At 59.7% G+C, this 20,473-nt stretch overlaps 2 protein-coding genes across 3 annotated transcripts in view; both read right to left on the bottom strand.

Annotated features, from left to right (window-relative positions):
* Positions 1–11: 11 nt before the first annotated feature.
* MUC4 (mucin 4, cell surface associated) lies at positions 12–14,041 on the bottom strand. Its single transcript, XM_059479489.1, has 30 exons — positions 13,924–14,041; positions 13,558–13,764; positions 11,193–13,316; positions 10,116–11,000; positions 9,663–9,802; positions 9,304–9,468; positions 9,070–9,225; positions 8,816–8,946; positions 8,495–8,583; positions 8,035–8,211; positions 7,797–7,940; positions 7,580–7,699; positions 7,175–7,377; positions 6,389–6,467; positions 5,973–6,143; positions 5,696–5,797; positions 5,255–5,491; positions 4,734–4,868; positions 4,466–4,644; positions 4,177–4,336; positions 4,000–4,098; positions 3,256–3,438; positions 3,090–3,163; positions 2,707–2,771; positions 2,223–2,422; positions 1,826–1,994; positions 1,563–1,742; positions 724–761; positions 549–640; positions 12–337 (listed from the first exon to the last, which is right to left on the bottom strand). The coding sequence occupies exons 1-30, from the start codon at positions 14,039–14,041 to the stop codon at positions 281–283; spliced, it is 6,879 nt and encodes a 2,292-aa protein (XP_059335472.1). The 3' UTR covers positions 12–280.
* Positions 14,042–15,935: 1,894 nt separating this feature from the next.
* The window catches only part of TNK2 (tyrosine kinase non receptor 2), a 38,204-nt gene continuing 33,666 nt past the window's right edge, over positions 15,936–20,473 (bottom strand). The window contains exons 29-34 of one of the 2 annotated variants that reach the window (XM_059479279.1): positions 19,147–19,238; positions 18,589–18,633; positions 17,057–18,372; positions 16,552–16,647; positions 16,335–16,462; positions 15,936–16,228 (exon numbers count right to left, since the gene is read on the bottom strand). In XM_059479279.1, coding sequence (XP_059335262.1) covers positions 16,222–16,228; positions 16,335–16,462; positions 16,552–16,647; positions 17,057–18,372; positions 18,589–18,633; positions 19,147–19,238 — 1,684 coding nt within the window. In that variant the 3' untranslated portion in view covers positions 15,936–16,221. Of the gene's footprint in view, positions 16,229–16,330; positions 16,463–16,551; positions 16,648–17,056; positions 18,373–18,588; positions 18,634–19,146; positions 19,239–20,473 lie in introns of those variants that run through there. The other variant, XM_059479280.1, reaches the window with a different exon arrangement.

Here is a 20,473-nt window from a genome sequence, read left to right on the forward strand (position 1 = left end):
GCACTAGCACATTCCCCTGGTGCAGGCACATTCAAGGATGATCCCAGGTGTCTCTGCAGGTCCTCAGGAAAGGTGAAATCCTCCTGCTCTGGTCACCCAACATAAACACACATTCAAAAAAGCACCTCCTCCAGAATCCTCCCAGAACTCAAAAGGCAGCTGTCTGTCCTTGCTTCCATGTGTTGCTGCTGCTGGAGACCTCGAGAGCGAGCAGCGGAGCAGGCAGCAGTGTCTGGCTCCCCTGTGAGCCTGGAGGTGCCAGAAAAGGACTGGTGCCAGGTTAGGGCTGCTGGGGGGGCTGGCTGGGAGGCACAACGTGGGGTCTCTGGATTCTGATCTGTAAAGGAGGAGCAGGCCATGCTGTCAGTGTGGCCCTGGCTCTGTGCTTTGTGACGCTGGTGTGGATCCCAGTGCTGGCCAAAGCACCGGTGATGCTTCAGGGTGAGGCACAGCTCCTGAGCTCCCCTGAGGCACAGGGCCAGGATTCAGAGCCCAGCCCAAAGTTCCCAGCCCCAACACCCCATGGAAACAATAACCTGAGGACAGACCTGGACTGAGGGGTCAATGGCCTGGAGCTGCAGTTTCCAATGCCTTTCCAGGGACTGGGTGGGCTCTGCTTGTTCTCCTGCCATCATTAAAGCTGGAGCAGGGAAGATGAGTGGAGCTTGAGGACTGGGGTGAAGCAGAGCCTTAGTGGGGGGAGTTTTATAGGCATGTACTCACAGGAGAAGGGCCGTGTCCTCCACAAGGTCTCCTTGGCCCTGAGAGGGGGGAACAGAATAGGGAGAACATGTCAGCAGAGAGAGAACCCCTGCCTGCAGCTGGTGTCTGGGTCAGATGGCAGAGGGGAGCAGTGACTGACTGATGGGGCTGTAAGAGGAGGAAAAACCCCAGTTGTGCACACACAATTTCTTGCCCTGCCACAAATGCAAATGAACCAAGGAACTCCCCAGAAACCCTGGCTCCAGGGCTGGCAGGGAGCTGGGAGCAGGGGCAGGACACAGCCCCAACCAGAGCCAGGGAGATCCCCTGGGTGTGGATGCCTCTGCAGAACCAAGGACTGGGGAGTGGGGAAGGAGATGCTGGTTCTTCTACCCCAGCCTTGCACTTTGCCATTGTTCTGTTAACTCCCTGTTCTGCAGAAGAGCAAGGTCCAATTCTCAAACGACTTCTCCCTGCTCCAGACCAGCTCTTTCCAGACCCATGTGAATTGAAGTGGAAATCATTTGGCTGGTATGCAAATTAAAATTAAATAGAAAGCCCATCTGTAACCAAGTATTGGGTGGGATGAGGAAGAAATACAAACACTCCCTAACGAGGGGAAAAAGGAAAGCTAACATTCAACCCACTGATGCTATTGCACCCCTGAGCAAGAGATGTCTGGAAAAGGGGCTGGAAGATATTAAAAGGTCACCCAACCACTCTCCCAGGGCAGGGTCCCCCTGCCCAAACCAGATGAGTTCTACCAGTGGTGGATCTTTCAAAGGAGGATTTTGGATCAGTTTTTCCCTCTTACACTCATGCCCAGCCCCAGCCCTGTGCAGGCCCAGCCCATGGCTCACCCCCGGCGCCGGCAGTGCTGGCGGTGCTGGCGGCAGAGGCGCAGGGCCAGGCAGGCCATGGCAAACAGGAGGCAGAGCAGGGCCAGGGCTCCCAGCAGGATGCCGAGGAAGGCAGCCAGGCTGATGGCCAGCCACTCACACCGGGGGCCGGCCGGAGAGTAGATGGAGAAGGGCAGGCAGCTGTGGGTGGGGAGGGAGGAGCTGTGATGCTGCAGGAGAAGCGGCTGAGCAGGGCGGCCTTGTCCAGCCCAGGGTGCTGCTACCTGCACATGGGCCCCTCGGGCAGGTGCTGGCATTGGCCACCGTGCTGGCAGTAGCCCATCTTGCAGGGGGAGATGCAGATGAAGCCGATGGTCCCCATGTAGTGGAGCTGGTAGCCTTTGTAGCCATACAGAGAGCAGGGGAAGTAGTCCCTCAGCTCATCCACTGTCACTGGGGAGGGAAAGCAGCAACACCTCTGGGTGTTGTGGGGCCATGGCGTTCGGCCTTGCAGCCGCACCCCTCGATGCTTCCCCGAGCCTCCCCCAGCTGGATCCATGCCTGAGGTTGGGAGGCTGCCCACCCATCTCCCCATGGGTGTGAGCCAATCCCCGGGGCACTCAGGGTTATGGGGACAATGGGGACAGGGGTACTCCCCAGCTGAGAGCCAGGAGCACTCACGCTTCACCAGATCGGTGATGTTGTCGCGGTGCAGGCGCTGGAAGAGCAGCCCCGGGCCCGCCTCCCGCCGCCGCCGCCGCCCGTTGAAGGCGCCGGTGATGGCCGCGGGCAGCTCCTCGTTCAGGAAGCGGATGACGGTGCCCCGGCTGTCATAGGCGAACTCGGACACCACCACGAAGGTGAAGCCATCGCTGTCTGTCCTGCAGGGAAAAGAGGGCGGCTGGTGGAGCTGCTGCTGCCTCTCAGAGTGACTGAGCCTCACTGTGCCTCAGTATTCCCATTTGGGCGATGGCAAGGAAGGGATGAGACAGGAGGGGAAGGTGCCAACAGACTTGTGTCTCCAAGGGTTTGCCAGCATCAGGGCTGGAAATAGACTCTGAGCTGGGGGGAAATGCTCTTGGTGCACCAAACCCTCTGGCCCTACGCTCAGCCCTGCCCCACCTGATCCTTGGAGTGGTCACAGGCTGCTTCACATCTGACTCACATCTGGGTGATGTTGGTGTTGCTCTGGAAAGCCTTTACCTCCAGGGAGTCCAGGATGGCTGAGACCTGCAGCAGGGGGAGCAGGAAGGGATTAGGGGAAGGCAGAATGGCACCAGCATGGGGAAAGGTTGAAGAGTGATGCAGGCATTGTGGCCAAGCCCCAGGGGCTGCTCTGGCCTTTAGTTCATTTGCTGGGGATTTGGTACAGGGCCACAGCTGCAGCCATCATCATGCAATTGGTGCTTCCTCCCTCTGGGCTTGTGGATCTGCCGGAGCCCCAGAGATCCCATGGGAGGGCACACAGAGGCATGCCCACCCCCAGGTGCCATGCTGCCAGTGTGCCAGTGTGTGCCCTGCTCTGAGCCCACCCCTCCAGTGACATACAGTGCTGTTCACTTCCTCAGCAGTGGCGTTTTGCAGTGTCCTGATCCTCATCTGGATGCTTCTCCGAGGGAGACCTGCTGGGGGAGAGGCACAGTGGTGGCTCTCGCACCCTAGGAGCAGGGTGAGTGGGGCTGGGTTTCACCCCATGCTGGGCACAGGTACCCACCTGAGCTGGGCAGGGGCTGAAAATCCCCCCCTGCCACCAGGCAGCGCTGGTCGGTGAAAGCCGGAGGGCAGGAGCAGGTAGGGGCACAAGTGATGGGGTGAAGGTGGCAGTGTCCCCCGTTGCTGCAGTAGCCCTCAGGGCAGGAGTGGTAGCCACAGGCTGAGCCACAACCTGGCCTCTCACCTGTGGGATGGAGAGCATGGCAGAGGCATGAACCTGGCTGCAGAGCAGAGCCCCAATCTCTGAGCCATCCTCAGCTGCTCCATAAGGCCTTTCTCCCAAGTTTTGTTTTGTTTTTCTTTTATGTGTTAGGAATTTTAGTAATAATTTAAGGAAAAGCCCCACTCCCCCTCCTTCCAGCTGGAGCCATTTGCCCTTCTTAAATCTCAGCATTAGAACAAGAGCAAAAGCCATCAACTCAACCCCACCAAAGCACTCTGAAAATAGGGCTTGATTTAGCCCCCAACCTCCGCATGTGCATTTGAACTTTGCTGGGATGAGAATTTTTTTCTCAAGGAGAAAAATTGCATGGGAAAAATTTCTCTTCCCAGAGGATTAGTGAGATCAACAGCCTGGGAACACAAGTGGTGGCTGGACTCTGGTCCCTTCTGTGAACGACACCAAGGGCTTGGGCACAGAGCTTGAGCAGCTCCCCCTTCTCTCCTCTCTGGCTCAGGAATTCTCTTCCACAGAGCCTGGGGTGATGGGGACAAGGACCATGCCTGCCAGGGACCCCGTACTCACTCTGCTCACTGGCCAGGCAGGAGCAGATGTAGCTGCCCACAGTGTTGGTGCAGGTGCTGTTCCCTGGGCACTCCGTCCCCTGCGTGCACTCATCGATATCTGCTGAGACACCTCACCATGGCACCGGGACAAACAGCCTGGCTGGGGCCCCAGGGCCACACTGTGAGCCCTTGTCACCTGAGCAGTGCTCTCCATCCCCTGTCAGGCCAGCTGGGCAGGGGCCACAGCCACTGGAAGGGTCACATCCCACGCCAGGGAAGCATCCCTGGGAGCAGCGGTCCGGAGGGGTCTGGCAGAGGGCACCTGAGTAGCCGCTCTCGCATCTGCAGGCGGCCAGCTGGGAAAGGGATAGTGACACTGGCTGAGGGACCGTGAGGAGGATGGGGGGACAGAGAAGACAGCCAGCACAGCTGGCATGGGGACAGGCTCAGTGTCCATACCACCAAGGAGCTTTCTGGTACACTACCTGCAGGGAAGATTCCCTGAGAGTGACAGTGTTGCTGTAGTCACAGTCCTGGCTCCTGCTGCATCTGCAAAGGGTGAAGCGGAGCTGGAGGAGTGCAGAGACGTTGTTGGAGCCAACAGCCTCTAGGTTGATGGTGAATGGGGCTGTCCTATGGGGCTCCCATACGAGGGTGCCATTCTCTGCCAGGAGGAGAGGTAGCAGTTAGAGGTGGCAGAGGAATTCTGTCCCATTCCTTCCCATCCCAGCTGCTCCATCTCCCCTTCCTTACCCGATATGTTGAGCTCTGGTGAGAGATGGGGAATGAAGCGTGCACCCTCCCCCACGGCACGGTACTGCCTTGTGACCTTCTGTGTCCTGAAGGCTGTGATGGATGCATCACCGGTGATGACAGGAGGGAAGGCATCTGAGGAAAAAGCAGCCCAGCACACATGTGGCCTTGTCACCCCTTGGCTCTGACTCCCTCCTGGTGAGGATGGGACCCCAGGCAGATGCTGTCACAGCTGCCCACCAACAAGGCCCTTATGTTGCACAGCATGGTGGCATCTCCCAGGTTTGGAGAGAAGCCAGAAATGCAGTTCCAGGAAATGCAATTGCAAAACCTTGATGGCAACTGTCCTGCTGGTGGCATCTCCCAAGACTGGAGACAAGCCAGCTGGGCAGTGCAAATCCAAGACCTTGGTGACTTCTCTTCTGTCTCATATGAAGCAAGAGAGCCCAGGAAAGGAGCAGGGCACTGCCCAGTCACATCCAAGCCATGCCCTCTCAGAGGTGAGGATGTGCTCCACTTACTGAGTGCTGTCTTCCTCTGCTGGAAGTCGGCTGCAAGGCTCTGGGTGGCCAGGCCCAGGGCCAGGTTCCCTGTACTCAGTGAATCAAAGATGCACTCCTTGCTGCCATGACACTGAGAGGCCACCAGCTCGTACTGGCTTTCGTTCTCCTGCCGCAGCCGAGACAAGAAGAAGGGCGTGAAGTTCAGTGCTGGTGAGTCCAGAGGCTGAGTGAACAGGCTGTGCTCCCCAACAGCCCCTGCAAGAGAGCACGCCATGGGTACAGGCCATTTTAAGGCTTGTTGTATTTTAGAGTTCCTTTTCACAGAGCAATGAGGACACCAAACACCTTCCCTTGACATTGCTTTTGCTCAGGCAAATGTTTAAATATCTCAAGCCAAAGCACGGCCAGAAGGTGCAGGAAGCAGAGGATCATCAAGAGGGATCCTAATCCTGGACTTACAGGTCATCCCATAGCTGTAGATCTCCTCCTCACTGCTGTTCACAGGGATGCTGGTACCATTTGGCATCTGGAAGTCATCTGCAGGGTCATGGTCCCACACACCTGGTGGAGCATCACCAGAGTGCTGAAGTCCCCCATGCCAGGGCTGACCTCCTCTCTGGTGCTGGCCAGTGTTTAGTTTATACCCAGGTGTCCCTGCCCTCACAAGCACAATGCCCCAGTTTTCCACTTTAGAGTGGGAGGAGAATTTGCACCCCAGCTCTGGCAGAGCCCTCACCCAGGAGGCCGCTGGTGCTGTTGCGGTACCAGTCGGGCAGGCTGCACACCACACTGAGGATCCCAGAGGTGGCAGACACAGAGACAGCCACGCTCCCATCGAGGACAGCCGTGACAGAGGAGGAGTTGACCAGCAGGACACCAGGGCTGTAGTACACCTCGTCACCCAGGTCTGCAAGAGAAAGAGAACACAGAGGGATAGTCCGTGTAAGGCTGGCAACTGAAATGGCAGCCATGGATTTCTGGAGGGGAGTGCTCCCCATCTACCCCACCCAGACCAGAGACAGGCGCAGGTGAGAGACATTTAATGGATCTCAGGATGGCTGCCCTAGCACTGGGCAGGGCTGGTCCCAGGGGATGGGGACATTTCTGGTTCCCCCCACATATATTTAGCGTTTAACAATAGATCCTGCTTACCTTGGGAATAGGAAAACTGAATGGTTTCGTTGTTCAGGAGGACATGGATGTCATCCTGGCTCCCCAAGGTCCACTCAACCTGAAAATCATGGTGGATGTCCCAGTCAGCCGCTCTGCTTGTCCCTTCCTGCTGTCCCTCCATGCTGGGAACAATTCTTAACTCTGTCCTCCTCCAGCCCAGGAAGAGAGGCCCAGCCCTGGAGCCTGTGTTGGTGCGCTCTCCACCCCAGCAGACACACAGTGCAGCAGCTTTGATGTTTGCACAGAAGAGGACAGAGAGCTGCCTGTCACCTTGGCAAGGGGCACACCCAGGCCGCCACCACTGCTCAGCTGGCCTTGACAGCATGGAGAGCTGTGCTGGGGGGCTCCCAGCTCTGAGCCCCCTCCTCATGCTATTCAATGCCTGTTCCTGGTGACACCAGGACATTCTGATTAGTGAAGCTAAATGAGTGTAGGGAGCCATGCTGCAAAGTCAGGAGAGCAGTCACTTGTGCTAAAGTGTCAGGACAAAGAGTGTGCAATGGAAAAGGTGAAGCAGACCATGTTCCTCCAGAGTCTCCAGCCCTTGCTGGCATGTTTGCAGGAGGTGTTAGACCTCTGCCTGGTGAATATTAGTCCATTTCCCCATAACAGTACTTTGTTGGAATGGTGGGAGGTGGCAGGAGAAGGAGAGGGGTTGCCTCTTGGGTCCCACCCACTTGTAGGTGATGTAGAGGTTATTCCCAACTTGCCAGAGAGGTCTCCCCCATTAGAGGATCAAACTCATCCCAGGGCACTCCTACTCACTGTTGTGGTGGTCTTGGAGATGTACTGGGCAGCAAAGGCCACAAAGTTGGTGGCCTGGGCCATGCCAGTCTGTGCTGTGCGCCCATGCAAAATGAAGCTGGTCCGGGCATCACTGGCCAGCAGCAGGACAAAGTCCCCAAGCCCATTGAAGGTGTAGGTGAGTCCATCCAGGGTGGTGATGTGAGGGTCCCCAAAGGCACTAGCTGGTGTCCAAAGGAGATGGAGACATTTAGGGCAGAGGAAGAAGAGCAAATGCTGGTGTCATTTCAGGGAGGAGAGCAGCCCCAGAGCTGCTCAGTGGTGGCTCAGCTGTCCCCACTGGCATGGTGCAAAGTGTGGCTAAAGCATGGGGTCCATGCCCAGCTCAGTGCCCTGGCACAGCAGAGGCAGAGCCCGGGCACTCACCAGGGGTGGGTGGCACATATCCTTCACAGTCAACCCTCGGTCTCTTCTCAGCAAACCTGGCACAGAACAGGGGCTTCCCCACACGCCGGCAGCACCAGTCGAACGCTTCCAGCTCCGTGTCTGGGGAGGAATGTGATGGGGTGTGTCAGGGCTCTTGCTCTGCCTATGCTTGATTCTTGGGGTATTTTAGGGTGAGGGAATGCCAGTTCCCACTTACCAGTGGCAGTGTGGAAGGGGGGGCTCCATGCTCTCTCCTGCCAGCCTTCAAGCAAGCTCCCACCTTGGTACAGACACCGTACCCCAGCTCCAGCTGGGCTGGGGGCCGCAGTGCGCAGCATCCTCACAGAGGTGTCTGCTGGGCCTGAAATAGTGTGTGGGGGGGTCACAGCTGCCCCCAGAGCAGGAGGGGACCATCCCCCCACCCTGCAGCTGGCCCTGGGGGCTGTCCTTGGCACCTCTGCTCCAGCGGTAGCGGGGATCCAGCTCTGCCTGGGGCCGGGAGCAGGGGCAGGGTGGCAGCTGGCTGTTCCAGGTGGCCGGCGCTGGCTCCGTGTCCAGCCACGCCAAGCACTGCAGCCTGTAATTCACCCGGGAGCGACTGTCCAGCCTGTAAATCCACAGCCCACGCACATCTGGGGGAGCAACCACAGAGCAACACTGCTCAGCCAGGGTGTCTGCCTGTGCTGAGGGATCCCGTGGGACAGCTGTTCCTGGCCACTGACCTCACAGGAGGTCTCCAGGCTCCCTCTAGAGCCAGCGGGGCTGTGGCAAGACACAGGAGGATATGGGACACTAACAGTCTGCTCTGGGTGGCCAGCTCTTGGCCAGTGGCTTTGCTGGCCCAGGGATGGGTGTGGGGACATGTGGCACAGCTCCTTCCATCCCCGCCTGCCCCAAGGACCCCCGGTGCCGTACCAGTGCCGCTGCTGCTGTGCTGGTCTGGTCGGTACTTGACAGCTGGTGGCTCCTTAGTGAGTTCGTTGTTTTGGGCATAGCCATTGCCACTGTGTGGAGAGAGGAGGTTTGAGGTCATCCTTCAACACAACCCTCCTCCTCTCCCCACAGAGCAGCTGGGGTGGGAACTGCTGCGTTTTTGCAAGAGAAGGGGTTTAAATGGGGCAGGATTGCTCCAGGAGTGGGAGCTGGGCTCTCCTGGGAGTAATGCCTCCGACAGCCTTAACACAGTGCTGGGACAAATCTCTGCTGTCCCCGAAGGCAGTGAGAGGCGTGCAGCACCTGGAGAAGCCGATGAGCACGTTGGCTGCAGCCAGACTGCTGTAGTCCCAGCGCATCCCCCCGTCCTGGTAGAGCAGCAGGGCGAAGGAGCGGCTCCCGTCGGTGCTGAGCACTGCCTGGTAGGTGCTCGTCTGGAGAAACCCAGGGCACCCCCTCAGTGCTCCCAGAGCCTCCCCTGCTCTCCCTGCAGAGCAGACTGAGGCTTGAAACAGCCACCAGCACTCCCCTCTGTCACCTGGTGTGTGACTGCTCACCTGAGTGTCATCCCTCCGGGATGGGTACGCTGGAGCTTTCTCCCACGTCACCTTCAAGGTCCATTTTGCTACATAGGGGATTTTTAGGTATTTCTCAATCTTTGCTTCCACATCTCGGACAACGGGGTCTTGAGTAGGGCTGAGTGTAGAGTACTCCTGCCACATGGCAAGAGAGAGAATTAAATGAGTGAGCTGGGAACTGGATTCTGCCAGAAGACCTCTGGTGGCCCTCACCTGGTACCAAGTGGTGCCAACACCCTTGGAGAAGTCTGCATCATCCCAAAAGGCAGCCACCATTGGCAAGCTCTCCCGTCCAGTGAAGCCCCGGGGCGGGGGGTTGGGGTTGGTTGGGACATAGTTGTCCGTGGATGGAAAAATGATCTGTCCGTTATCTGTAAACTAACCAAAAGAACTTGTTATTTGCTGACTGGGATAGCTTTTAGCCTCCATGGGTGAGCAGAAACCAGCCATTTTAAATGTTAAAAAAATATAGATTCCAATTTGAAATTTGGTTTCTGTTCTATTTCAATGTTAAGGTTTTTTTACCAAAAAGGCAGCACATCCATTATGTGCTCACCAAAGGGGGCACTCACATAGAGAACATCTCGCAGTGACTTCCCAAAGGGAAATCCAATTTCTGGCTTGAACAGGGGTGAGTTAAAATCCACCATCCTCTGGACGTACTCTTGATCCCCTGCTTCCACGCCAAAGGGGTAGAGTGAAGTCGCTGGCTCTGCCACGGGCAGGAGATCAATGAAAAAAGTGTGAAATCATTATTGTCTGCTTTATCCATCCTGCACCCAGGACAAACCCACCTGCTTGCCAGGATGCTGTGCCTGTGCTCTGATGGATTGTAACCCAATTTTCAACCCACTTTTGGGATGCTCTCAAATGTCCTACTTTGCCTTTTTCTATTAATCTGGCAGCCCAATGTGCAATAAAGATGAGACACCCCAGACCAGGCCGTACCCTCATCCATCCCAATGCTTGACTGGCTGAAAACCCCTTTCCTACTCCTGTCCTTGGGAAAAAGAAAATGTACTTACTGATAAGCTCATGGGTGGGTTTGGGCTCAGGTGCAGGAGTTCTGTGCCCAGTGGTGGTGTGGGCAGATGTGCTCAGTTCGGTGGATGGTCCTCTCTGTGTCCCAAAGGCTTGGGACAGGGTGGTGGCAGGGCTGGTGGTGGCTGGTGGTGTCACTGGTGCCGTGGTGCCTCGGAGACTCCCTGCCTCCTTGGCTGGGCTCACTGGGGCTGTGGATGCAATAGCTGTGGTGCCTCCTGCAGTGGTGGCAGTGGTGGCTGTGGTGGCAGAGATGTTCCCTGTAGTGATGGCCTTGGTGCTGCCTGCAGTCAAGACAGTGGTGGCAATGGTGTTCCCTGCAGTGGTGGCAGTGGTGCTGCCTGTGGTGCTGGCCATGATGTTCCCTGCAGTGGTGGCAGTGGTGGCAGTGCTGTGTCCTGCAGTGGTGGCAGTGCTGTGTCCTGCAGTGGTGGCAGTGGTGGCAGTGCTGTGTCCTGCAGTGGTGGCAGTGCTGTGTCCTGCAGTGGTAGCAGTGCTGTTCCCTGCAGGAGTGGCAGTGTTGGCAGTGCTGCGTCCTGCAGTGGTGGCAGTGCTGTGTCCTGCAGTGGTAGCAGTGCTGTTCCCTGCAGGAGTGGCAGTGTTGGCAGTGCTGCGTCCTGCAGTGGTGGCAGTGCTGTGTCCTGCAGTGGTGGCAGTGCTGCTGCCTGTGGTGCTGGCCATGGTGCTCCCTGCAGCAGTGGCTGTGGTGCTGCCTGTGCTGTTGGCTGTTTTCTCCTTCCAGGCAGGTGCCCCTGGAGATGTCTGGAAAGCAGGAGGTGACGTGCTCGCTGCTTGTCCCATGTCCTGGTAGCTGATGGGTGCAGGGGAAGTGGTGTCTGTAGCTGACTCGGTGGCAGTCTGTCCAGCTGCTGCCACCCCAGTTGCACCAACACCAAGCAGGGACAAGGGGGCTGTTGTTGCCTCCTCTGCTGGGCTGTGCAGGCTGGGGAGGGGAGAACTGGACACTGCAGCAGCAGTGCTGGGACCAGGGATGCCCCAGGGTCCAAGAGTTGTCTCCAGCATGGGGGTTCGTGCTGCTGGGGATGGGACAGGCTGCCCACCTCCGCTTGCCTCGCTGTGTGTCACAGCAAGGGATGGGGCACTGCTGGTGCTGGTGGCCCGTGCTGTGGCAGATGGCATGGCTGTGGTGACACTGGTCACAAAGGTGTCCCAGCCTGTGGAGGTGGTTGGCAGGTTAGCATTGCTGGTGAACGTACTGGTGGATGGTGTGGTGGCTGGCGTGGTGGCCACGCTTGTGCCACTGGCGTTGGAGTCAGGGACAGAGGTGCTGCTGCTGCTGGCTGAGGGTGCTGCAGCCTCAGTGCCGCCCTCAGAGCTGGTGGTGTCCACATGGGCAGTGGTGCCTGCGGCACCTGTCTGGGGTGCGGCTGTAGCCTCCCACACATTTGTGTGGCCAGCAGCCAGGGAGGTGATCCCAGCGGTGGGCTTGTTCTCAGTGTCAGGTGGCTCCGGTGATGGCCTGGCAGTGACAATCGCGTGGCTGGGAGCTGGCCCTGCTGCATTGACACCTGGGCTCTCCTCCATGCTCACCTCCAGGAACCCCATGCCCGTTGCTTGCCCTGTGGTGCTGCCATTGGGCTGGGGGTCACCTGAAGCCCCCATTGCTTGCAGTGGGGCAGTCAGGGACAGTGGAGATGTGACTGCTGCCATGTCTTGGGGGATGCTGGTTGGGGACATCTCCAGAGCCATCCCTACATTGGCTCTGCCTTCCAGGAGAGGGGAGACGTCCGCTTGTGATGCCATGGGGACAGTGACTGCTCTGGGTCCCCCAGGGGTATCTGATACAGCTCTGCCGGTGCCTGGTGCAGTGTTGGGTGATGGCATCTCTGTCCCTGGAGCTTCCACAATCTGGGACCCAGCCCAGAGCACTGGGGTTAGTGCAGATCTGGGTGTGACACCAGTTCCTGGGGTTGTTGAGCCTGCTGTGGGCCCTGGCTGGCTGTGGCTGGGATGTGCATCAGGCACAGGCAGGGTGGCTTCTGTGTCCCCCAGCATTGTGGTGGCACTGCCACTGGCCGGTGATGCTGATCCCATCCCTGCTTCACTACTTGGAGAGTAGCTAACAGAGGAGGATGGATGGGTGGCTGGCACAGTCCCGATGCCAAACGCAGCGATGGAAGGTGGTGGTGCAGCAGCAGCTCGAGGGGCCCTGTCTGGCTTTGCTCCAGTGGTGCCCGTGAGGGATGAAGGCATGGCCGTGCTGGGAGTGGCTGAAGGAGATCTGCCTGCAGCTGCCTCTGCTGTGGTGGTCCCAAGGCCTGCTGAGAGGGACTGAGGGAGCAGAGAGCCCATGGACTGTGGAAAGGGCCTTGGAGAGGGACCATCAGGGTCTCTGAGAGCTGCATGGGGGGACACACTCATGCTGAGCCCCCCTGGTGTGTCCTTGGTTTCTGGGATGGCAGTGCCTGTTGTGGCTTTGGTACTGGCCTCATTCCTGATGGACACCAGCTCAGTAGTGGTGCTTCCCAGAGGTGGGATGTGCTCTCCAGCTGTGACATCCATCACTGTAGCTGGTGTGCCCACAGCTTGTGTGGTGGCCTGGGGCTGGTGGGCAGCGTTGTCTGCAGGCAGCCCATGTCCAGCAGTGCCCAGGGTGGTGCTGAGGCTGGGGGGAAGCGTCTCCCCTGTGCCCAGCACAGCCTTACCAGGAAGCTGGGGCAAAAGGACTGCAGGCAGCTGAGTGGGGATCCCAGGAAGGTCCTGTGAGGCACTGTGGCCAGCGTTGGGTAAGGCACGTGTCCCTGGCTCTGCAGCCTTGCTGGTGCCAGTGGTAGTAGAAGAAAAGGCTCCTTCTGTGGCTGTGTCAGGGGGACTGGCTGTGGCTGCTGCCATCTTCATGGGGCTGGCCCTGTCCTTAGAGATGCTGGCAGCTGTGGCCAGAGGTGAGGTGGCCTCATCCAGCCCTGGTATGACCTCCTGGGACAGCAGCATGGCAGTACTACATGGCTCAGCAGAGCTCCTGCTCATGCTGGGGGATGATGTCACTGTGCTGTGCTCATCCTGGGGCAGCAATGGCTCTGTGGTCCCTGCTGTCACTGGTGTCTGCTCCACGGTGACAGCACCCAGGGCATGACCCACTGTGTGCCCCGCTGGCTTGAAGGACAGAGGCTGCGTGTCCCAACTGGTGGTGGTGGGAGCTGGAGGGACGCTGGTTGGGGCAGCACCTGCAGAGGAGACCCCAGCCCCTGACCCTGCCTGGGGGCTGCCTTGCGTTGCTGGGCCCCCAGAGAGGGCTGCCGGGCCGGGAGGTCCCTCCTGCTCAGCACTACTCCCAGCTGGGAGCAGCCCTGTCTCTGTTGCCGGTGGCACCGCGATGCCTGTGGAGCGAGACAAAGCAGCTCCAGCTGGATCAGCCGCGGCGCCAGCAGGCACGAACCTGCCCGCGGCCAGCCCTGCCGGCCTTACCTGAGCTCGGGCTGCCCGCGGGGGCGGCGGGGCCGGCGGGCCAGGGCAGCTCTGCCCGTGCGGCTGCGGCTCCGGGGAGCTCCCGGCTCATGCCCGGCTCTGAGGGCAGCTCGGCGCTGGTGCTGGTGCTCTCGGCCACATGGGAGATGCTGCCCGACTCGCATGGGTCCAGCGTGGGGACAAGGAGTTGCCCCTTCATCTCCCCGGCTTGTGCAGAAGGCAGGTGAGGGCAGGTGAGGAAAAAGCCAGCCCGGAGTCGCCATCACCCCCACCCCTTCTCCCTTCTGCGGGAGGACCAACACCAAAACCAGGACAGGGACATTCCCCGAGTGTGCGTCTCTCCATTTGATCCACAATTCCCGCCACCTTCCCCTGCTGCAGGTGGGGACCGTGACAAAGCGTTGGCACCCGCGGAAACAGGGAAAACCCCGGCCGGGCACTCGGGCTCGACCTTGCAGGGTTGTTTGCAGCCCATCACCCGCATGGTGTCAGGCACCTGGTCAGCCCGGCAGCATGCGAGGGACCCTGGCACTTACCTGGCAGCAGCCAGCACCCCCACAGCACCCAGCTCCAGAGCGGCCACGGGCCCCGGCACCCCATAGTGCCCCTCCGGTGTCAGGGAGGAAGGCGACGCGGCTGCAGCTCTCACTCTCTCAAGGGAGCGTGCCAAGGGTGACTCCAGCGGCGAGCACTCCTCCAGGTGGGGGGGACAGGGACACCACGTGCCCTGCCTGGGGCACTGACGTCTCCGTGTCCTCGCAGCCCGCGCTGAGGTGGCAGCGTCCCAGTTCTGGGCACCCACTGATGCTGGGGGTCACACCCATTGTGCCATGGAAAGCTTTAAGGTCCTTCCCAGGCCGACCCCACTGTTGGCAGCCCGTGGATGGGGTCCCCAACCGCTGGGGAGCCACCCCGGGGGGTTCAAAGTCACTTGGCCTGAAGACACTGGGACGGCAGGTGGGGACAGGGGTCCCAAACATCTCTGGGAGGGGTGGGTCAGCCCTGGGCTCTGCACCCCCATCCACCCTCCTGATTGCTGTCAGGTCCCTCCACACTTGGCTGCATGGCCGATAACCCCTGGCAGGGCTTGGCTTGTCACCAAGGAGGAAGAAGGAAGGAGCAGGCTAGCGCTGATGCCTTGGGGTCCCACGTCTTGACCCTGCCCTGTCCCCCCCTTGGGCACTGCCGGTGCCAGGCGTTATCTGCACATCGCGGCAAACGCCCACACACACCCGGATGGAGGGGAGGGAAGGTTGTTCTTGCATAGGTGGCGGGGCCAGGCATTGCCCTGGGTTGCAGGTCACCTTCCACCAGCAACAGAGGCTGGATGGACCTTGCTGCATGAACAGATCCACTGCAGCAAATGTGTTTGCTTCTTCACAAGGTCTCACGCATCTCCAGGATCACTTAAGGAGAGGGAAGGAAGGCAGTGATGGTGTTTTGCCTTCCTCGCTTCACTGACACCCTGCCATGGCGGCTGCATCTCACACAGGAACTCAGAAGCACAGAGTCCCAAGCAGCGAGGTGTGACTGTGCTCACAGCAGCACCAGCTCCCAGTCCCCAAGCTCAGGGAGGGCCAGGGGACCCGAGCAGAGGGAGCTGTGGGTGCACAGGATGTGGCCAGGTCCCATCTGCCACAGGGGTGGATCCATGGTCATGCCAAGGCAGCCCTTCCTCACTGTGTAGAACAGGGTCTCTCCTCTGGAGCAGAGTATCCTGGGGAGCAGGGACCACCACTAAATGGACCTGGCAGGTTTGGGCACCAAGATCTCTTCCTGATGCTGCTACAAGGCAGCACTGCAGGAAACCCAGCTAAGGGGCTCTGATACCCACCTGGACGGGGAAGTGAGCACCGACACCGGCTCTGGGACCCCGCAGGAGCCACCTCTCCGCTCCCTCACCTGCTCCCAGAGGCATGCTGCTCCCTGCCCGGGCATGAGTCAGGTGGGAGCCTCGGGCAAGGGGGCCCGGCTGCAGGGGCTCCCCTGCAGGCAAACACGGCCCACTCAGAGCAGGCACAACCATGCCTAGCCCTCCAGCGTTGGGCCTGGGGCTGGGATATACTGTGACTAACTCCAGCAGCTGAGGATGGGGAGAATTTTGCACCCTAAAGCAGCCTGGGAGGACTCAGCAGGAGGTTTTATAGGTGCACATGTCACACAGCTTCCTGGGGATCCCCAAGAGTCTGTGCATTCCTTCCCGAGCTTCATCCCACAGTCACAGCCTTGTGAGAATCCCACATCCCACCCTTGGGGATCCCAAGGGTCACAGTCCCAGCTGCCTGCAGGGAGGAACCAGCACCCATGGATGTGTGGCCTGTCCCTGTGTATTGGTAGGGATAAACCTGGGAGACGGCCATAGGTACCCTCAGCCTCTCCATAGAATATTTTTATATATATACATAATATATATATTAAAATTACATTTCTCTTTACAAAAACAATTCAACAAGGGGCCAGGGGATGGAGCCCATTGCCAAGGCCAGGGCACAAACATCCTGGAAAGTTTGTGGCACTAGGCAGGGTTCCTTTTGGGGTGTCTCCACCCTCAAGTGGGGGCTCAGTCCAGAGTCCTGCAGCAGGTTGTATGGGTGGAGGCGGTGGGACTGGCCCCATGGCGAGATGCCTGCTCTGGATCCAACACAGCTCGCCCTGTCCCCGCTGTCACCACCTGTAAGGAGAAGACAGGACATGAACTCAGGGGGGGCGATAGTGCCAGTCTGCCCAGAGCAGTGTGGCACAGAGAACTGCCCCCCCAAAAACATGGATGTCCCTACTTCTGGCGGGTGGCGCTGTAGGGACCGAGGAGGTGGGAGCTGGCCTGTGCCAGGTTCCAGTTGAACTTCTCCAGCACCTGCTGGCACTCACCACGGGACTTCAGCCCCAGGCAGAAGAGCTGCTCCACCTGCAAGGGGACAGGGCATGGCCAGAGGGGTGACAGGGGTGCCACCACTCTTGATGGAGCTGGGACAAGGGAACAGGGGTGTGCTGTACCTTCAGGTACTGGATAGCCCGTTGGACGTTCCAGCCATGGCTCTGAAGGGCTGCCTGGCATTCCTCGGTGGTCACACCATGCACCATGTCCTGCACCTGGGGGGGAGCTCGTGGTCACTGTCTGCTGCCACCCCTGGGCAGCAAGAAGCCTGTGACTGAAACAGGAGACCACTGGGGCTGCCCCCGTCCCTGGTTCTGTCTTCAGGGAGTACTATCAGCCTGGAGCTGGGATCAGGCTCGTCTCTGGGATCTTAAACTTCCCTGGGTCTGGGTGGGCCACAATATCCCCATCCCTAAGGAGACCATAGCAACAGCCACCTTCCTCCTCCCCAGGGCCTTCAATTCCCATTTTGGCATTGCAGTGACATTTATGTCCTCCTGAATATCTGGGGCTTTCTTGTAGCCAATCCCCTGGGCCTGGACTTGTGGAAACCGAGGCACAGGGTGGGCAAAGCTCTTGCCTGTGTAAGCCCACTTCTCATGGATGCTGGGAGATGACACTTACCAGCCGGATCTTGTCAGCAGGACGGCAAACATCCGGCCCGTCGTACACGATCTTCTGGAGGCTGCAGGAGGCTTTCACCAGGCACTTGGGCCCAGGGTTGCTGTTGTTGGAGGAAAAGTTGCCCTTGCAGTCTGACAGTGGCTGCTGCACCATGGGACGGACGGTGGCTGTGGTGACCTGGCGGGATGCTGCCACCTCCTCAGGGCTTTTAGCCTCCTTGAAAAATTTCTCATACTTGTCCAGGTAGGCTGGGCGCTCGGGCAGCAGGTAGTAGTGGGTGCTGCTGACCTTCTGCCCATCCTTCACAATGGGCAGGATGCAGGGCCCCTTGGAGCAGTCCTTGCCCTGCGCCTGGATGACCTTGGGGGTGGCGTATTTAGGGTCGAGGGCGAAGCTCTGTGTGGTGGGCATGGGCTTCCCTGGTGAGGTGGAGAGGCAGGAGCAGAGGGCAGCACGCTGCTGGGGGGAGCCCACCTGCAGAGCCATGGGGCTGGGTGTCCGGGAGGTGGGCCGGGACAGCGGGTCCCGCGGGGGGATCTGGGGCGGCCGGTCCTCCTCGCCCCCCGAAGCTGGGGAGAGGTCCCCTGACCAGCGCCCAGGCTCATTGCGGCGAAGGGGCCAGGGCGGGATTGGGACGCGGGGAGGGATCTGGGGCTTGTCGTCAGCTGGTGCAGCCGGTCCCAGAGGGACGTTGAGCCTCTTCATGCACTCCTGCTGCAGCTCCTCGAAGAGCTCGGTGGTCTGTGTCATGCTGGGCTGCTTGGTCTCCTTGGGGGGCAGGAAGAGGTTGTCCTCCAGTGCCGGTCCCCGCTCACCCTCATCCACAAAGCCATAGTTGGTCTTTCCCCGCCGGCTCGGGGGGCTGGTGATGGAGCAGACCTCAATATCGTCCTCATCCTGTGCCACATCATCATAGGCAGGCGGTGGGGGCAAGGGCCGGGCATCCCAGTCCACCACCGGCGTGGGGTGCAGAGGCCGAGGCAGAGCCCGCGTGGGGCTCTGTGGTGGGGTCTTGTCCAGCAAAGAGAAGGCCTCCATGGCCAGCTCGGCTAATGATAGGGCTGTCAGCTCTCCCACTGGAGAGGGGCTACCCTGGGGAACTTCCTCCCCAAAGTCAATGAGAGTCACCTCGCTGCTTGCTGTCCCCTCGCTTGCCAGCCGTCTGGGTTGCCGCTCGCCCACCTTGGTGCCCGGGACTCGTGCTGATGGCTTGACTGGTCGCAGACCCTTCCCTGTGCCTGGCTTCTTCAGGCAGAGCTTCCGGAGACCCCCTGGCAGACCCTCGTCCTCCTCACTAACTGGGTCGTAGCAAGGCTCTAGAAGGGGGCAAAGAGAGATGGTGAGGGTCCCAGCACCCATCCCTAGGGTGCAAGAAGGGGCATCTACATCTCCAAGCCCCCAAACCACCCCTTAATTTCAGCCCTCTTTGCTCCCAAGCCATATTAGGGCACCTGCCCCAGACCACCCAGGTAAGAGAGAAAAGAAAGGGGACATTAAGAAGGGAAAGCAGCACTCAAAGAAGCCCAACTTACTGGTGAGCAGGACGGTAGGCTGAGGTGGGCGTGGAGGAGGTTGCCCTGCAGAAGACAGAACCCAAGAGAAGGGGAAGCGTAGGGTGAACACAGAAGCGGCAGCCAGGGTGCTTGTTAATGGGGTGCATGCTTTGTTGTGTTGCCCTTCACTGGTGGGGCATGGGGAGGATGCTGGTGGGAAGCCCCCCCAAGGAAAAGCTGTAGGTTTAGGATTGGGGCATACGCACAGCATCTGAGTTCCCTCCCCGTGGCAGCTCCGCTGAGATCCCCCGTGCTGGGGAGCCCAGCTGTGGGAGGCCAGGAGGGGACAAGGGACTCGGACAAAGGGCAGCAGGGCAGAGTCCAGCCAGGCAGAGCCACCAGCTGCCCATGCTGCTGACAGTGGTGTATGGCCAGGTGACAACATGCCCCATCACCCCAGCTCCCCCTGCTCTGCAAAAAGCAAGTGCCAGCACAGAGACAGAAAGGAGAGGGTCCAGCCCATCACCCTGGCAGCAGGGTACAGGGATGGAGGCTTCGCGCAGCTGATGGGCAGGAGGAAGGAGAAAAGCTACTCACTTTTAGCCCTCCCTGGAAGCTGTGTAGGTCTGGCAGCAGTTTGGTCCACACCTAAAATATCAGGAGGGTCCAAGGGATTTCCCAGGTACAGCCTGTGGGGAGAGAGGAGAGTGCCTGGAAGTCAGCAGGGGCCATGTGGGACCCCTCGCTCACCAGGCTTGTGCCTTGGGACACCCCACAGCTCCTCCACCACACAACCACACCTGGCGAGTACCTGTGAGTGCTGGGCAACACACCCCATAGGCTTCCAGCGCTACAGCACAGAGCCTGGTACCATCCCAGTGCCACCCCAGTGCCATCCCACCTATCTCCGGCTCCACGTGCATCTGTGGCTGCCTGCACTGTGCCCAGGGGGCTGCAAGCAGGGCACTGCGCGCAGGGTACCTGTGCAGTGTGCGGTGCCCAGGACACCCCTGCAGCCCCGGGGCGATGCTGTGCCCCAGGCAGGATGCCCCGTGCCCCGGTCCCGCGTGCCGGTGGGTGCTGGGAGGCCCGGGCGAGCCGTCGCAAGCCAGGGAGCCGGCGGGAGCCGGCGCAGCCCCAAGGCTTGGGCGTGTGCCGAGCTCAGGGCGTTCTCTCTCGCAGCCCGGGCAGCACGTACCCAGCGCCCGTGCCCACGCAGTGGGGCGCGGGGAGGCCTGCCGGGGCACGAGCCCGATCTGCGCGCACGGCGCCGCGGCTCAGCCCTCCCGGGGCCGCCGGGACAGCCCGTGACACGGGGAGCTGCCGAGGGTCAGGCTGGGACTGAGGGAACCGGCAGAGCTGTCCCAGGCCTGGGATAACAAACAGCAGTCGGGATATCCCAGGGGATGGACTGAGCCTAGCGTAGGAGCCGGCCCTACACACCAGGAGCTCTCCAGTTTTTGAAATCCTATCCTGTCCCCCACCACAGTGACCTCCCACATCCCTCCAGCCCAGTGCTGGGAGAGACCCCCCACATGCTCCTTGCCAAGGTGCTCCTGGTCACTGTCGCACAACCAGTCCCACCTGGCAGAGAGCACGTGGAACACTGGAGCACAAGCACCCAGCCCCCCTTCCCCACATCACAGTCCAGCCAGGTGTTTTCTGATAGAGCAGGGTGGAGAAAAAAATCATTTCAGTGGATTTTTTTCATGTTTTGCTTTTCAAAAAGAATCATGCTGTTAGAAGCGTGGGGACAGGCTGCAAGCCACGCACATTTAGCAGCCCTGGGACACCCCGAAAGTGTTTTGGGATAATGTGGCCACCTCTGGGGTGGTGCTTACTGATGTCTCCCTGCCCCAGGACAGCCACAAAAGTCTTCCCCCCTAGGACAGCCACAAGCACAGCAGCCCCCCATGTCCCCTAA

This window comes from Ammospiza nelsoni, chromosome 10, assembly GCF_027579445.1.
Source record: "Ammospiza nelsoni isolate bAmmNel1 chromosome 10, bAmmNel1.pri, whole genome shotgun sequence".
NCBI classification, from domain to species: Eukaryota; Metazoa; Chordata; class Aves; order Passeriformes; family Passerellidae; genus Ammospiza; species Ammospiza nelsoni.

What these genes read in the sequence shown, in the direction of transcription:
- MUC4 (XM_059479489.1), bottom strand. Translation starts at nt 14,041, where the DNA reads ATGCGGGTGATGGGCTGCAAACAACCCTGCAAGGTCGAGCCCGAGTGC. An exon ending in CCCGGAGGGATGACACTCAG is followed by an intron (nt 8,947 to 9,069) that starts GTGAGCAGTCAC and finishes GGGTTTCTCCAG; the next exon opens with ACGAGCACCTACCAGGCAGT. An exon ending in GCACAGCAGCAGCGGCACTG is followed by an intron (nt 8,212 to 8,494) that starts GTACGGCACCGG and finishes TTGCTCCCCCAG; the next exon opens with ATGTGCGTGGGCTGTGGATT.